The 18472-nt window shown below is 47.7% G+C and overlaps 1 protein-coding gene across 2 annotated transcripts in view; it reads left to right on the top strand.

The window, feature by feature from the left end:
* Positions 1 to 734: 734 nt before the first annotated feature.
* The window catches only part of LOC148819692 (uncharacterized), a 36698-nt gene continuing 18960 nt past the window's right edge, over positions 735 to 18472 (top strand). For both annotated transcript variants that reach the window (XM_088934546.1, XM_088934545.1), the window contains exons 1-6: positions 735 to 854; positions 1558 to 1902; positions 2332 to 2679; positions 14233 to 14319; positions 15636 to 15719; positions 17483 to 17557. In XM_088934546.1, the coding sequence (XP_088790672.1) occupies positions 794 to 854; positions 1558 to 1902; positions 2332 to 2679; positions 14233 to 14319; positions 15636 to 15719; positions 17483 to 17557 (1000 nt within the window). In that variant the 5' untranslated portion in view covers positions 735 to 793. The remainder of the gene's footprint in view (positions 855 to 1557; positions 1903 to 2331; positions 2680 to 14232; positions 14320 to 15635; positions 15720 to 17482; positions 17558 to 18472) is intronic.

Here is an 18472-nt window from a genome sequence, read left to right as displayed (position 1 = left end):
TCTCTTTCGTCTCCTGTATCAGTGCCCACACTCACTGAGATTGTTGCCCCAGCCTCAGTTACTTGCCCCATTTTAACTGGAGCAAAACTACTGTTCCAGGGAACTCTACATCACATACAGTAAAGGAGCCAAAACAGCTCAGTGTTTTCTGATTTTGTGAACTAGACTTTTAGGCACATTTTTATCATCTGTGTGTCACACAAAGAATTTAAAGAGGTGCATAGCTGTTCAGCCAGTATTTTGAGCTGTCCTTGTTTAGGAGTCTAGTTATTTTCCCAGTTTAAATCATCAGATGTTTCCTACAAGAACTGTTGATATTGGGAACTCCCACGTCCCATCAGAAACTCTGGGACACTAGACTGTGTCTGTACCCTCTCTTTACTCCTGTGAAAGCTCTCTGGCACACCGAGTCCTGTAGGTGCTGTAGAAGGATTCATAAGGCCTTGATGGATTTTTCAAGGGAGTGAGCAGGAGAGTGTAATGTCTCACACTTCTATCCTGCAGTTTCAGGATGTCAGCTTAAACACCAACTGGCCTTTCTCTGTTGAAATGAGTACTTTTTAGTAAATTATATATCACTTGTAAACAGTTATGTTTTACATACAGTTACAGTGTAGCTTTGGACTAAAACAGAAGTTAAACCGATTGCTTTTATCCATTGGTATCAATCTGATCTGTAATAAGATTGAATTCACCAATGCTGACATCTCTTTTCCTGTGTGCTGTACGCCCAGCTCTGCAGCGATCTCTTCACTCTCTGACAGCTCTGTAGAGCCCAGGGCCCTCAGGAGAGATGAGGACACTGACTGTGCTGGGGCTCCTGGCTGCTGTGTGGGGAGCTTTGAGGACTGAAGGTACAGTAGTTCCCTCTTCTTCCTCCTGCCTCTCCTCAGCTCAGGAAGGGTGGGATAGAGGACAAATTCAATAATGTATAATCCTGAGAAACTGATGATCAATACATTTGAAATTGAAGCAAATGAGTTTCAAGTTCTGTTTATACTGTACCTTGGAGGCTCCATGGATAAAATTAGGTTTTAAATTTCAGCACAGTTTCACACAGAAGCCTCCTGACTCTGGGGTTGGAGCCTCCTGGTGTAGAAGGTTTTTAATTTACAGCAGGAGACCAGGTCAGTTAGAGCACAGGGGGGCAGAGACCTGCAGACTCTGCAGTCATACAGGTCATACAGGTCCTCCGGATAGGTGTCAGTCTAGCTTTACACACACACTTGTGCAGCCTCAGGCCTGCCTGGTGCGTACGTGTGTCTGGAGTAATGTCTGCTGTGTGTCTGCAGTGATGCCCTTCCAGCATGACTGACCAGTGATGTAGTGATGTGAAAGATTGCTCTTTGCTTGAATTAGAGCTCTTATTAAATAGCTGTACAGTGTAGAATAGTGTCATTTTGTGCAGTATTGTGATAATTGTAACAGTAGTAAGTGTGAACATACTGTATAAGAATGATGTCACCCTATATAAAGTGACCCTGAAGCACCGGTACCTGCAGTAATCACAGGGCTCATTGGCTCTGGGCCTGATGATCCACTCTTCTGTGGCCCCAGGTTTCTCTGTGCAGGGCCCCAGGGAGCCTCTAGTGGCCAGGCCTGGGGACGAGGTGCTGCTGCCCTGCTCTGTGGACAGCGCTGTCCCCCTGCAGGAGCTGGAGGTGGAGTGGCTGAGGACAGATCAAGACACCCTGGTGCACCTGTTCTCCGAGGGGGAGAGCAGGCCGGAGTCCCAGCACCAGAGCTACCGGGGCCGAGCGGAGCTCTTCCCTCAGGAGATTCCCAGAGGAAACTTCTCTCTGCGGCTGGCCAACGTCACGGCCGAAGACAGAGGAGTGTACAGGTGTGCCGTCCACACGGCACAGGGCTCCGGTGAGACCACAGTGGAGCTGAAGGAAAAGAGTGAGTAAGGTTTCCTCATCCCTTGACCGGCTTGTCCAGTTATTGAAATAATAAAACACTGCCTGAGACACTCTGTTCTCTCACTGTTTATAAACACCTCTTGAAATATAGATTTCTGATCAAACAGCAGTGAAGTGGAAAAGCCCCATGAGTGCAGCAGGAGTGAGCTGGGAGTGATCTCTCTTCTACAAGCAGTTTAGTGTTGGGAGCTTGGCTTTACCTCACTGTGACAGATGCTGTCCTTTATAGTCCAATAGATCACAGTCCATCAGCTGTGAAAGAGTCTCAGTTAAGGTGAAAAAAAAATGTTTGCTTAGATTGTATATCAAAATATATCAAAAGGTTTATTTTCACCCCCATTTTATAAGATCAAGTGTCACTGTAATTAAATGACTTGAGTGCCTTTTTACTGTTCCTGTTGATTCACAGAGAGTCTAGTTGTGACTGGAGCTGATCGTGCTGTTGTGTCCTACCCTGGAGGGGAGGTGGTGCTGAACTGCTCTGTGGACACACACGTTCCCCCAGAGCAGCTGGAGGTGGAGTGGCTGAGGACAGACTCTGAAGTCCTGGTGCTCCTGTTCTCCGAGGGGGAGAGCAGGCCGGAGTCCCAGCACCAGAGCTACCGGGACCGAGCGGAGCTCTTCCCTCAGGAGATTCCCAGAGGAAACTTCTCTCTCCGGCTGAAGGACGTCAGGACTGAAGACAAGGGGCAGTTCGTGTGCAGAGTCTTTGGTGAACATGAGTCTGCAGAAGCTACAGCAGAGCTGATAGAGCTGGGTAAGTCAAACCACTTCCACTCAGAAACACAGGATGAAGTCGATATCCTGTAGGAGGGGTTCTATCAGAAACTGGGTTTAAATAAAGCATTAACACCATACTGTACATCTACAGTGTTATAATACCAAGTTAGTAAGCTAGTTAGGTTTGCAAAATGCAAGGATTAGCAAACTCGATGGATGCAGCCGATGAAATTCAAAAGGATTTAGTAAAAATCACCTGGAAAGTGATGTTGAATGTGTACAAACTACACTGACCTGACAGCAGCAGCCAGGAGACAGGAGCCCCTGTTTTAAACATCTAGCCAGTGGGCGAAAGTGAAACTAACAGCCTCAGTCAGATTACTTGTGCGTAGGTGATATGGATTATTGTCCATATCTCATCATTCCGTCATTAGAGGATCTAACAGACTGACTGGAGACTCGTCCTGCAGCCATGGAGATACTGTATGGGTACAGTGCTTTTACAGCTATTACAGCTGACAGGCTGGAGGAACTGAGCCTCTTTAGTCTGAAGGGAGTGTCCCACACTGACAGGCTGGAGGAACTGAGTCTCTTTAGTCTGAAGGGAGTGTCCCACACTAACAGGCTGAGGAACTGAATCTCTTTAGTCTCGAGCAGTGGAGACTGCAAGAGACTATATATATATGTAGTAAGTATTATTGCCAGCATCACTCTGCAGCTCACAACTGCCAGTAGGGGGTGCTCCCCCCACGGTCTGTGTGGGTCCTAATGCCCCAGTATAGTGACGGGGACCCTATACTGTAAACAGGCACTGTCCTTTGGATGAGACGTAAAACCGATGTCTTGACTCTCTGTGGTCATTAATAATCCCAGGGCATCTCTCGTGAAGAGTAGGGGTGTTACCCCGGTGTCCTGGTCAAATTTCCCCCTGGCCTTTACCAGTCATGGCCTCCTTATAACCCCCCTCTCTGAACTGGCTCCATCACTCTGCTCTCCTCCCCACTGAGAGCTGGTGTGTGTGAGAGGACTGGAGCATCATCCAGGTGGGGCTGCACACTGGTGGGGGTGGAGGGGATCCCCATTACCTGTAAAGAGCTTTGAGTGGAGTGTCCAGAAAAGTGCTACATACTGTAAGTGTAGGGATATTATTATTATTATTGAAATTTTCAGAATTACTGACAAAGTCAACTGGATTTCTTCAGAATCAACTGTGAAACATTAACCAGAGAACATGTGTGGAAACTACAAGGATGTGCATTTAAAACTAAGAACAGGAGGCTCTTTCCCCAGCCATGTTGTTAAATCTGATGTCCTGGTTTCTTTCAAGAACCAGCTGAATGAAAATCGTGCCCCGGAGTGTCGGACTAATCACATTTGTACTCTTCTCTGAGAGCGTGGAAGTTACGTGTCCTCTCACTGAGGAAACACTAGGACTCAAGATGACCAGTGTCGTACCTGGGTCGCCTTCACATTTTTGTACCCTCGCTCTCTCTGAGTGATAACCTCACGAGGATCTCTGAGCCCTGTGCTCACGGGTTCCCAGGCTCAGAGAGCCGCCAGCGGTATCTCTTTACTCCCTGTCGTACTCTCATCAGGCCTCGGTCCTGGCTTGTGGGATCTCCTCCTTCTGCGGCTCTGGCAGGTGAAGTCCTGGCACTGCCTGCGCCCCCAGTCCTTCACTTACAGACTCAGAGCAGAGGACACGGTTGCTGGTCCCTCACAGGCAGTAGCAGAGTAAACCTTGGCTGTTCCTGTTTGGCCAGGGCAGCTCTTCCTTACCTTACTAGTGGTTGAACACGGCAACAACAGGTTCTGCTACTTGTTCGGGGCTGTATCTGCTCCTCAGTGTAACGAACACACTAGCAACTACTGGCTCACCCGATGCTTTGCCAGGCTGCCCTTCGGCTTCCTGTCTGCATGTAGCCACTGGAGCCGGACCCTGCGCCACCTGGCTGTGTTGACTAACGAGGCACATGGCCAGCGCTGCAGTTTTAAATCCACTGCCCAGGCCACCTGGTCTTCACTGGTCATTGTGTCCCAGATCCCCTCCGGGTTCCTTGATCTTAAGTGGCTCCCCTTGCGGGGATATATCCCCCTCTGGGGTTTCTAACCAGCAGGTCTGTATTAGTGATGTCTCCGCAGTGTCTTAAGGCACACACTTCCTGGGGAGACACACCGCCCCTCAGTCGGCAGTGTGACCCTGCTCTTTATTGTTTTAAAGACAAAACAAGAGTCCCCTTCATCCTCAGCCCTTCCCAGAATGCTGCTCTTTCTCTAGACTTATTCAGAGGTTCAGACTCTTTTCTTCTGTCTCTCTCACAGTCTGGAGTCTTCCAGCTACCTCACCTACACCTGCATTCAAACAACACAGCAGAAACTGGACCACAGGACTCTAAACAGACAACACTCACTTGCCAAGTATCTGACCAGAGTGAGAGACAGGAAGGATTAACAGACCCTGATGAAGTACTGGCTCACTGACCTTGACTGGGCCACAGCAAGTGGACACAGGCAGATATAATAATCATAACTGACTATTATTTATCTGGATGTTATGGGTTGTAGGAATAAGAAAAAACTTTATTTTATAAAGACCTCTAATGGTATATTCCCAAAGTGCAATATACTAAAGTAAAGTAAATCCAGTTGAAACAAAAGAACACGAACTGCAAACTCTTAAAGAAGTTTAAAGAGAATATCCAGGCAGATAAAAACTGCAGTCGGGCCACAGAGGGAAAACCTGCTTCTCTCAAGCTGGAGAAAGTGCATCACACCCCTCCCTGGTGAGTGAAGGTGGGGAACAGGTTGTTCCTGATGGAGCAAAGTCAGACGTCTCGCTAGTGAAGTGGAGAAGTTTGACACAGACAGTTGAAGACTGTGACTCCCCCCTTCTCTCCTTTCTCTGCTTTATCTCCTCTTTTCCTTCTGACTTTCACACCTCTGGTTTCCTTTTTTCTTCTCCTCTCTTCCTTTATTATACGAATGCTGGATTTATTCAGTTTGTTTAGGTACCAAGTCTGCCATACCGTGACGATTGGTCACAGTTCTTTATGACTGTACTGCATGTGGGACCATGCTTGTTTGTCATCTCTGAAAATCCAGTGCACAGATTGAACACAAAACAAAACAAAACAGTTCATAAAGATAGAAGATAACAAATTTAAGACAAAGAAACACAAGGGATTAGAAATTCAATAATAATAATAATAATAATAATAATAATAATACCACTTATATAGCTCTTTTGTGGACACTCCCCTCAGATATCTTTACAGGTAATGGGGATCCCCTCCACCCCCCCACCAGTGTGCAGCCCCCCCTGGATGATGCTCCAGTCCCCTCACACACACCAGCTCTCAGTGGGGAGGAGAGCAGAGTGATGGAGCCAGTTCAGAGATGGGGGTTATTAGGAGGCCATGACTGGTAAAGGCTAGAGGGGAAATGTGGCCAGGACACCGGAGTAACACCCCTACTCTTCCCGAGAGATGCCCTGGGATTTTTAATGACCTCTACGTCTCATCCAAATTTTAATAGGACAGTGTCTTTTTACAGTTTAGTGTCCCTGTCACTATACTGGGGCATTAGGACCCACACAGACCGCAGGGTGGGTGCCCCCTACTGGCCCCACTAACACCTCTTCCAGCAGGAACATTAATTTTTCCCAGGAGGTCTCCCATCCAGGTACTGACCAGGCTCACACCTGCTGAGCTTCTGTGGGCTGCCAGCTGTGAACTGCAGGGTGATATAGCTCCTGGCTCTCCAGAGAGCACAGGCTCAGTGACCACAGCCTGGCCATAGAGACTGGACACAGGCAGACCTGGCTGCCCAGAGAGGACAGGCTCAGTGACCACAGCCTGGCCATAGAGACTGGACACAGGCAGACCTGGCTGCCCAGAGAGGACAGGCTGTGCTCCCACTGCCAGCGGGGAGAAATAGAGACAGAGGTGCACTTCCTACTGCACTATGAAAAATACTCTGGGATTAGACAAAATAATACCCTTAAATGCTGTACTCTCTGTTCCAGCCTATATACAGTAGTTCTACTTTCTAGCTGATAGCAGGAGCACATGAAGTTTGGGAAGTATTACAGAACGAGAGAAGGTAGCCGCCATACACTAAGATGGCCCTGTCCCATGGTGACATCTCGCGTGTAGCTCTCTTGTTTATGTTGTATATTTACATGTTATGTCTCATTTGTAGCCAAAAATATGTGTTTGACCATCACCTACTACTGACATTAGACATTCCTGGACCGGAGATTTAGAGCCCTTTAGGAGAAAAGAGCTGGAGTGTGTTTCATAACTAATAACCTTTGGTGCACTGATGGAGAAATTGTCTACAGATCTTGCTCACCTGATCTGGAATACTGTACCTCACTATTAAATGTCGCCCTTTTCCCTACCGAGTGAATTTAGGGCCGTTATTATGACTGCTGTGTATATTCACCTGCATGCTGATGCTGAATCTGTGCAGGGCCATCAGCAAGTATGAAAACAGGCATCCTGAAACTGTTTCTGTCGTGGCGGGGGACTTTAACCACTGCAGCCTTAAAAAAGTACTACCAAAGCACTTCCAACACATCTCTGTTCCCCCTAGAGGCAGTAACACACTGGATCACTATTATCAGGGGAGCATACCGCTCCATTTCACGGTTACATTTCAGGAAGTCTGAGCACTTCTCCGTACTCCTTCTTCCTGTTTACAAGCAGGAGCTGAAGAGCGCCACCTGCAGTAAAGACTGTGCAGCGAGAACTTGCAGACTGTTTTGAAATGACTGATGGGTTTCATTCAAAGATTCTTCCACTGGTTTAGACACATATACAGAGGTCTATGTTATCAGCTACTGTGTGGACAGATGTGCTCCTACCAGAACGATCCGGACAATATCCCAATCGAAGCCGTGGATGTAAAAAGAAGTTTGCTGTGTGCTCTGCTGCCTTTCAATCAGGTGACAGATAATGTATAACACTGGAGAAGCAATCAAACTGGCAAATACAACCAATACAAGGACACACTGGAAAACCAGCCTGGGGGCGGCTCAAGGTCTGCAGGCTGTCACAAACTATAAAGGCAAGAGCAGCAGTATCTCCTCCCCTGAGGCATCTCTACCAGAGGAGCTGAACACCCTTCAGTCCTGCTCTGAGGCTCCGAGCACCGAGCAGCTGAACACCTGGTGTAAGGATACCCAAATGTGGAGATATGGGTCCTGTGCAGCCGCAGGAGTAGCTGGTAGACAAGGCAACAAACTATCTGAATCGAGAGGCGAGTTCGTGGTCAGTGGGCTTAAGGAGGGTCGGAATCCAGGACGAACACAGGAGGCAAACAATCCAAATCAAGAGATGAGGTACGAAGTCAAATGGCAAAAAGGGGAAGTCCAAAATCCAGAGTGTCACAAGGTTAAGGGTATGCCAGGTAGAGCTCTAAGGGAGATAACTCAAGACCGAGCAGCGGGAAGCAGATTAAGATAGTATAAATAGCACAGGGTGCCGCACGGTAAAGCGTGTGCAGGAGGGTTAACACGTGCGGCGGCACTTGCTATAATTAACCTGCTGCTGGTGCTGATTAGTTCTCTTATGGGTTGATCTCCGCTGGCTGGCGGTCGTGACAGTACCCCCCCCTCACGGGCAGCTCCCGATGCCCGAGACGGCCGATCGGGATAGTCGCTGTGAAAGTCTCTGATTAGCATAGGGTCCAAAATATCGTTCTCTGGAAGGGCCATAACCCTCCCAGTCGGCTAGATACTAAAGGGTACCGCAGTTCCATCTAGAGTCGAGGATCTTGTGGACCGTATACGCCTGGTGCCCCTGAATGAGACGCAGGGGAGGTGGGCGACATTGGGGAGCCGCAAGAGGTGAGCGGTAGAAGGGTTTCAGGAGGGAGACATGGAATGACGGGTGGATTCTGAGGGTGGGGGGAAGTGCAAGACGGAAGGTAACCGGGGTGATCTGGGAGAGAATCCAGAAGGGGCCGATGTACTTAGGCCCGAGCTTCTTGGAAGGCAGGTGTAGAGGTAGGTTCCTCGTTGATAACCAGACGATCCCGGCCTCTCCGGAAACGGGGAGCTGGTCTGTGGTGCCGGTTGGCAAATTTGGCCTGGCATTGGGTCAACTTGGTAAGGGCTGTCCTCGCCATTCTCCACGTCCTCCACAGCTTGGAAATACATTGTCGCACCGACAGCACCGCTGTGTCTGAGGGGTGACAGGGATAAGAGTGGGTTGATAACCTAGTGAACAGAGGAAGGGAGAGAGACCTGTGGAGGAGGAGGTAAGAGAATTGTGGGCATACTCTGCCCAGGGGAGCAGCGATGACCAATCATCCTGTGAATTGGAGGTGAAGGCTCTCAAAAAGGTCAGGAGGGTTTGGTTGGTCTTTTCCACCTGACCATTGGCCTCAGGATGATAACCCAAAGTCAAACATACATGGGTCCCTAGAGCTTGACAGAAAGCCTTCCATAAAACCAAGACAAATTCAGGTCCCCTGTCCGTGACCACATCGTCGGGTAAACCATGTATCCTGGAGACCTGCTGCACAAACAGTGACGCCATTTCCTGAGCTGTGGGCAGTGCTGGGAGGGGGACGAAATGGGCTGCTTTGGAAAAACGATCGGAGATCACCATGATTACTGTATGACCTTGACTGTTAGGAAGGTCTGTAATGAAGTCGACAGCTATGTGGGACCAAGCGCGGTGTGGGATCAGAAGAGGGTGAAGGAGGCCGGCCTTCCTAGCGCGCGGAGTCTTGGTCCTGGCACAGACCAGGCAAGCCCGGACGTACTCCGCAGCATCAGATCGCATGGAAGGCCACCAGAAATCCCCGGTGAAGAGGTCCAGAGTGCGTCTGCAACCAGGATGGCCTGCAAAGTGGGAGTCATGCCCCCACTGCAGGACAGCAGAACGCAAGTGGTCTAGTACAAAAAGCTTATCCAGGGGGCAGCGCAGAGGAACCGTAGTTCTGTCGAGGGCACGTCTGACCTGATCCTCAATAGAGCAGTGGATCCCCCCCAGGATTCTGTTGGATGAAATGATTGGTTCCGGTGTGTCCAGATCCGGGGGATCATGGAGCCGAGAGAGAGCATCAGTCCTCCCATTCTTGGAGCCGGACGTATAGGTGATAACAAAATTGAAGCGAGAAAAGAAAAGAGACCAACGGGCCTGACGGGAATATAGGTGTTTGGCAGACAGAATGTAGGCCAGGTTCTTATGGTCCATAATGATGACAAAGGGGTGGTGAGCCCCCTCCAGCCAGTGTCCCCATTCCTCCAGGGCCAGCTTGATAGCTAGGAGTTCACGATGACCCACATCGTAATTAACCTCGGCAGGGGAGAGCTTCTTTGAAAAGAAGGCACAGGGATGTGGAATGTGCTCTTCTCCGTGGCGCTGGGAGAGGACTGCACCAACCCTATAGGCAGAGGCGTCGACCTCCACAATGAAAGGCTGAGTGGGATCCGGGTGTCGTAGAAGTGGAGCCAAACTGAAGAGTTGTTTCAAGCGTTAAAAAGCCTGGTTAGCCTCCGGGTTCCATTTACCCAGGCTTGGTCGGTTGCGGGTCAGGGCCATGATGGGCGCCACAACGGAGCTAAAGTTCCGGATAAATCGTCTATAGAAGTTGGCAAAACCTAGAAATTGTTGGATTTGCTTTAAATTATGAGGAGCTGGCCAGTCATTGATAGCCGTGACCTTAGCAGAGTCCATCTCTACCCCAAGGGGGGAAATGATGTAACCCAGAAAGTGAATCTTAGAGGCGTGAAAAACGCACTTCTTGAGTTTATTGTCAATGAGTCTGGACAAGACCTCCTGGACGTGATGGACATGTTCCCTAGGGTTGGCAGAAAAGATGAAGATGTCATCCAGGTAAACCAAAACAAAATCCCCGATAATGTCCTTAAAGATGTCATTCATGAAGGACTGGAAGACCGCCGGGGCATTAGTGAGCCCAAGAGGCATCATAATACTCATAATGCCCGTGCGTGGTCATAAAGGCCGTCTTCCACTCGTCCCCTTCACGTATCCTGATTAAATTATAAGCCCCCCGTAGATCTAACTTCGAGAAGATAAACGCTCCACGTAGGGACTCCAGAGCGGCTGGGATTAAAGGCAGGGGGTAACAATGTTTAACCGTAATGGAGTTCAGCCCTCTGTAATCAATACACGGCCGCAAGGAGCCGTCCTTCTTCCCAATGAAGGAAAAACCAGCACAGGCTGGAGAAGAGGAGGGACGAATGAATCCTGAATCCAGAGCCTGCATAATTAATGCAAGGCTTGATTCTCTGCCTGAGTGAGAGGGTAGATCTGTCCTTTGGGTGGAAGGGTTCCTGGGAGCAATTCTATAGCACAGTCGCAGGTACGGTGAGGGGGAAGCGAAAGAGCCTTCTGTTTATCAAAGGCTTGTTTTAGATGCACATATTGGGGCGGGATGGTAGAGTGCTCCTCCAGAGGGGTTACTGCAGCAGCAACCTTAACCGGCGGGCAACAGAGGTCGTCACGACAGGCATGGCTCCAAGCGATGATCTCATTCTTGTCCCAGGAGATGTGAGGATCATGCTTCATGAGCCAAGGAAAACCAAGGATTACCGGGTAGGCAGGTGAATCCAGGAGAAGGAGAGAAATATTCTCAACATGTGTGGCACCGACCATAAGACAGAGAGGAATGGTCTGCCAGGTAATCCGTCCAGGAGCGATCGGCGATCCATCCAGAGCTTGAATGCAGATAGGCGGCGAGACCGGAGCCAGGGGAATATTCCACTTCTTAGTGTTTACAAAGTTCCCCGCTGCCCCCAAGTCAACAAAAACCGAAAGGGGAAGGTGTATGTCAGTCCAAGAAACTTCTGCCGGGAATAAAGGCCCTGACGAGGTTTGAGAAAAAACTGACTCTTAACAGTAGGCTGCGGAAGGGTTCGAGAAGGATACGGGGGTCTCGAGGGACAAGCAGAGAGAAGGTGATCTGGTGCAGCGCAATACAGTCCCTCCCGACGGCGCCTTTCCTTTGCATGTGCATGTGGCAGTGTGGGCACCGAAGGGGTAGTAGCCTCGGGACGTCCGGAACTGCTTCCTGGATAGCTCTCTGCTCTCCGCAGCTGAATGCGAGTGTCCAATTCAACCACCTGAGCGATCGCCGCCGCTCTGAGGCCCCCGCTCTGAGGCTCCGAGCACCGAGGAGCTGAACACCTGGCCCTCCTGCTCTGAGGCTCCGAACACTGAGCAGCTGAACACCTGGCCCTCCCACTCTGAAGCTCCAAGCAGCTGAACACCTGGCCCTCCAGCTCTGAGGCTCCGAGCAGCTGAACACCTGGCTCTCCCACTCTGAGGCTCCGAACACCGAGCAGCTGAACACCTGGCCCTCCCGCTCTGAGGCTCCGAACACCGAGCAGCTGAACACCTGGCCCTCCCGCTCTGAGGCTTCGAGCAGCTGAACACCTGGCCCTCCCGCTCTGAGGCTCCGAGCAGCTGAACACCTGGCCCTCCCGCTCTGAGGCTCCGAGCAGCTGAACACCTGGCCCTCCTGCTCTGAGGCTCCGAGCACCAAGCAGCTGAACACCTGGCCCTCCCACTCTGAGGCCCCGAGCAGCTGAACACCTGGCCCTCCCGCTCTGAGGCTCTGAACACCAAGAGCTACCAGAGCCCCAGTGAGCCGGGAGACTGTGTGTTACAGCTCTCTAAACGTGTGCAGAGCCTTCAAGAGAGTGAAACCCCACAGAGCAGCCGGCCCAGCTGGTGTCTCCTCTTGTTTCCTTACAACCTGTGCGGGTCAGCTGTCTCCTGTATATACAGACATTTTTAACCTGTCTCTCCCCCTGTCAGTCGGACCAGAGTGCTTGTAGAAAAGCACAATAGTGCCAAGGAAGACCAAGGTAGCTTGTCTGAATGATTACCGCCGAGTGGCTCTCACTTCAGTGGTCAGGAAAAGGACTAGTATTGTCCTACTGTATATAAACCGCTCTATCCCAGACTCCCTTGACCCACGTCACTTTGCTCACCGCCTGAAGAGGTCAGCTGATGATGCCGTATCTCGAGCACTTCATACTGCCCTCGGACATTAAGACAGACGGGGCACCTGTGTTAGGAAGCTGTTTACAGATTACAGCTTGGCCTTCAACACAATTGTTCCCACCAAGCTGGTCCCAGAACTCAGGAATCTGGGTTTGTGCAACTCTATCTGCAACTGGATACTGTATTTCCCGACGGGCAGACAGACCTCAGGTGGTGAAAATTGGCAACATTATCTACTCTACAGTGACCCTGAACTCTGGAGCTCTACAAGACTGCTGTCTCAGTCCTGGCTGTACAGACACTTACAGCAGCAGCCATATTATTAAGTCTCCTGATGACACCACTATTATTGGGCTGATCAACAACAACGATGAGTCTGCACACAGGAGTGAGGTGGAGCATTTTACAAGATGGTGCCTTGACGACAATCTGGCCCTGACTGTCAACAAGACAGAAGAGCTCATGTGGACTTCAGGAGACCCAGAGGGAGTCTTGCCCAGCTCAGCATCGAGGGCACAGCAGTGGACACTGTCAGCTACTTCAGGTTCCTCAGCCTGCAGATCTCCACTGGCCTGGATTGGTCTCACAACACTGTAGCCTGAAAAAGGCACAACAGCGCCTGCACTTTCTGCAGTGCTTAAATAAATGCGGTTTGGAGAAGCAGCTCCTCATGAACTTTTACTGCAGCACCTTAGAAAGTGTCTTAACTAGTGGCATCACTGTGTGGTACAGCAGTACCACCATGCATGACAGAGATGGGCTACAAAGGGTTGTGGCAAGGCCACAGAGGATTATAGGATGTGATTGACCATCAATCGGTGAGATTGACATCATCTGCTGTCGCAATAAACCCAATTCCTCATTCAGGATCCCAATCATCCTGTGACAGACTGTTCTCCCTCCTGCGCTCTACATATTTATTGTTCTGCTGTTATTATTATGTTTGTAATGAACTGTCTACATTGTGTGGTGTGTGTATTTCCCAAGAGATCAGCGTGAATACGAATTCCAATGTACATGTGCTTATGGCAATAAACTCCTCTACTACTCTACTGCAGGCGAAGAGCTGTGTTTTGCTGTAAATATTCAGCTGTTTGGAATCTGATAAAAAGAACAAAAATAACCGTGACTAGACCAAGGTAGGAAAAGAGCGATATAAGCAGAGAATGAAAGAACAGAACTGTGAGAAATAAAAACTGTAAGACCTACAAGAGGAGATTTAAACTGGATTTCAACTAAGGACCAGAGGAGGACACTGAAAGGAATACAGACATGGACAGGGCATATGGAGTGTGAGTCTGGAGAGAAAATGTTTTTTCTTTTTCGGTGTTTTTCAAAGAGAAATATCCTATATGTATTTAGACAGGGAACTTTAAGTCAGTCATGAGCTCAAACTACCATTTAGGCTTTCTTGAAGTTTAATTTATTTTTCTCCAAATATTTGGGTATTACAATAAACACTGTTAAACTGTCGGACTGACTGTGGGGCAGGCCACAACTATATAGGTGCCCATCTGATGTCTGTGCTCCCTGTGGCATCACAGTACGTACAGATGAAAGCAGAAAGCCGGGTTTTTCAATGGTCTGTTCTCTTCTCTCTTCAGGCTTTTCTTCAATACATGTGGGGGCACTGGTCTTGGCCTTTTCTGCACCAGTACTTTGGATGCTAATGTGTATCTGCATGTGTTTTGGTAAGTACATTTTTAATTGTAATCTTATGAGTTAGAGTTACATTGCCTGTCCACTTAATAAATATGAACAGAGAAAGTGGTTAGTGATCAGACAGCACCCATATCACCCTGCAACTCACAACTGGCAACCCACTGAAGCTCAGGAGGTGTGAGCCTGGTCAGCACCTGGATGGGAGACCTCTTGGGGGAAAAAAATGGTTGCTGTAGGTGTTAGTGGGGCCTGCAGGGGGCGCTCACCCTGTGGTCTAGGTGGGTCCTAATGCCCCAGTATATTGACAGGGACACTATACTGTAAAAAAAAGGTGCCGTTCTTCGGATGAGACGTAAAACCGAGGTCCTGACTCTCTGTGGTCATTAAAAATCCCAGGGCATTTCTCGAAAAGAGTAGGGGTGTTAATTTCCCCCTGGCCTTTACCAGTCATGGCCTCCTAATATCCCCCATCTCTGAACTGGCTTCATCACTCTGCTCTCCTCCCCACTGAGAGCTGGTGTGTGTGAGAGGACTGGAGCATCATCCAGGTGGGGCTGCACACTGATTGTGGAGGAGATACCCATTACCTGTAAAGTGCTTTGAGAGCAGTGTCCCGAAAAGCACTATATAAGGATTTATATATATGTAAGCAATTAATTATTGTTATTTTATGCTCACCTGTGTAGGGCTCACCTGTGTAGGGCTCACTTCTTTAGATGCAGAAGATCTCAGCTTAGCTGTCCAGTACTCTCCAGTGTTGACCCCTTTGTCAGTCCTTTAGACACAATGTGGAGCAATTCTGTGGAGACCACAGTGACATCACCCAGTAGCTCTGTGAAGACCACAGTGACATCACACAGTAGCCCTGTGAAGACCACAGTGACATCACACAGTAACTCTGAAGAAACAACTGTGACATCACCCAGTAGCTGCATGGAAGCTTTTCACTGAACTTCTCTGTAGTAAAACTCTCAGTTTTATGACGTTCTTGAAGAACAGACGAAACAGAAGTCTAGATATCTGTTTATCACCAAAGGTAGTTTAGGTGTGTAAATCTTACTAATCTGGAATTATTACTTCTGCAGTTTGACTGTTCTGTAGACAGTATATTGTTTACTGCACTTATTGACACATTTTAAAGGCATGTGTGTGTTCAAGTCAACACTGAATCTCTTGGAGCAGAGAGGAGTGCAGGGCAAGAGTGTAGCTATAGAACTGAAGCAGTAATGGAGACATTACTGAATTTCCTGCTAAATGATAAATACATGAAGCTTGATCTCTGAATGTTTTTTTTACACCTTAACTAAGTATTTGTTGTTTTTTCTCATCTTTTATCTTTCTGCAGATAAAGGTGTGCTTGCTTGGACATTCCTCTTTGCTCCTAGTGTCTTACTGTCTATTTCATTTGTCCTCTGGGGTGTAATTGAAGGTAAGTTTGTTCATTTAATCTCAGTGCACATTCACATTAACTGGATTTTGTGGGTTGTAGGAATAAGAATAAACTTTATTTTATAAAGACCTCTAATGTGTATTCCCAAAATGCAATACACTGAAAGTAAAAAATTCAGTTGAAACAAAAGAACACGAACTGCAAACTCTTAAAGAAGTTTAAAAGAGAATATCCAGGCAGATAAAAACTGCAGTCGGGCCACAGAGGGAAAACCTGCTTCTCTCAAGCTGGAGAAAGTGCATCACACCCCTCCCTGGTGAGTGAAGGTGGGGAACAGGTTGTTCCTGATGGAGCAAAGTCAGACGTCTCACTAGTGAAGTGGAGAAGTTTGACACAGACAGTTGACAGACTTTGAAGACTGTGACTCCCCCTTCTCTCCTTTCTCTGCTTTATCTCCTCTTTTCCTTCTGACTTTCACACCTCTGGTTTCCTTTTTTCTTCTCCTCTCTTCCTTTATTATACGAATGCTGGATTTATTCAGTTTGTTTAGGTACCAAGTCTGCCATACCGTGACGATTGGTCACAGTTCTTTATGACTGTACTGCATGTGGGACCATGCTTGTTTGTCATCTCTGAAAATCCAGAGCACAGATTGAACACAAAACAAAAGAAAACAGTTCATAAAGATAGGTGATAACACTTTTAAGACAAGGAAACACAAGGGATTAGAAATTCTCCAGGAGTAATGTGATCACTTACACTAGACCTGGTCAGGATTCTGGCTGTCGAATTTTGGACAGACTGGGGTTTGTTCAAAGTAGATTTATATACTCCAGCGAGTAGAGCATTTCAGTAGTCAATTCGAGAGAACACAAATGTGTTGACCAGCTTTTCAGCTACAGTTAGTGATAACATAGGGCACAGTCTAGCGATATTTCTGAGGTGAAAGAAAGATGTTTTGACAATATGCTGCACATGTGGGTCGAATGTCAAGCCTGAGTCAAATATCACCCCCGAGTGTTTCAGTTTAGACTGAAGCTCAAGTACAGTACCGTCCACAGGGTTACAGCACTGGCTTTACAAAGCTGATGGGGGCCAATACACATGACTTCAGTCTTGTCACAGTTTAGATGAAGGAAATCTTGAGTCATCCAAGTTTTTATGTCAGAGATGCAATTAGAGAGAATAGAGACACCCCCATCAGTGTCAGGTATATATATATAGATTTGAGTGTTGTAGAAGATGTAGAAGATTAATGAGCAGTAGAAGATGCAGTGTGCAGTCACAGACACAAATTAATAAGAGCCTTTCTGAAGAGAAAGCTCTTGAGTCTGGATTTGAATGTGCTCAGGGTGGGTGACTCTCTGATATCCGTGGGGAGAGAGTTGCAGAGCTCTGGGGTGCAGCAGGAGAAGACCCTGTCACTGTACTAATTGCTGGTATCTCCAGACAGATTCAGGGTTGTTAGAAATATCATTAGTGCTGTTAGACATGAATAAAACAGGTTGTCTCAGGAAACAGATCAACCTCCCATTCAGCATCTGCAGGCCTGTCTGTGAGCTGCTCTGAAGTCAGGGGCTGCAGAGATCTGAGAATCTGTTGCTCTGTGCAGGCAGTGATTGTTTATACCCTGTACTGTGTTCATGTTTACTGTCACAGGCAAACAATTAAAGTACATCAGGCAGGATTGCTAGGTTAACTTGATTAACTTTTCTAATTTCTCTGGCACAGAATGTTAATGAGCTACTTGTGTGCAATCACTACTGCTTTGCTTTTGGCTCCTGATGTGACTTGTTTTGCAGGGTCGCTGGAAGAAGTGATCATGTGTGTGACTGTTAATCTTCTGAGGAATGTGCCAGTTCTGTCTTTCTTCAATGGTAAGTTCTGAAGAGATGAGCTCACTTTAGAGAACTGTTTCTTTTTAGGTGCATCTTAAAAATCTACACATTTGGCACAATTATAGGTAATAATAATTAATAATTAATAATTGCTTACACTTATATAGCGCTCTTCTGGACACTCCACTCAAAGCGCTTTACAGGTAATGGGGATCCCCTCCACCAGCACCAGTGTGCAGCCCCACCTGGATTATACAGTATTTACTTTGTACTATGTACATACTCTATAAAATCAATCATTTTATGGTTATTTGATTTTTATTTGTTTATTTGTTAACTTAATATTTTTGAATTATTTTAAGACTGTTAAATATAAATTCAGTACAAAGTATATTTTCCTAAAAAGATCATATTTGTGACCAGAATAAGGAAGGCACAGTAAGCTGTCCCACTCTGAATGCCAGTAGGAGCCAGTACAGTTCACACAACATGTAAACTGAGCTTTTTTATGTACACGAGAGGCATTTTCAGTCTTTATTAATATTTCAGTGTCAGACAGGCCTATTTCACTCAGTAGGGTCTTAGCTGAGCAGTGTTTCTCATCTGCAAGAGTTATGTCGCTATGACATTACTAACCTGAACGTCAAATGACAACTCAGGGTCAGAGGTAACATGAGGGATTCTAACTGTGATCAGGGGTTTGATTTCAGCACCATCAACACTGAAGTCACCAGCTTTGTGAGCTCAACCCCAGCCTGCTCACAGTTCAGTTGGAGAGTTTTTTGCTCCCATTAAAATCAGACATAGAAAGATCACCAGAGAACCTGAGGACTTGCCTGCCCTGAGTTAGACCTGTAACTGTTGCTCTTCTGTGATTTACCAGTTAATGGCTCCTGTCCTGTTCTTGTCCTGAGATTGTTCTGTACTAGTATCTACCTGCAGGGGGAGCTCATA

This window comes from Atractosteus spatula, chromosome 16, assembly GCF_055471065.1.
Source record: "Atractosteus spatula isolate fAtrSpa1 chromosome 16, fAtrSpa1.hap1, whole genome shotgun sequence".
NCBI lineage: Eukaryota > Metazoa > Chordata > Actinopteri > Semionotiformes > Lepisosteidae > Atractosteus > Atractosteus spatula.
The sequence above is the reverse complement of the archived record's forward strand: the minus strand, read 5'-3'. Positions and strand labels throughout refer to the sequence as shown.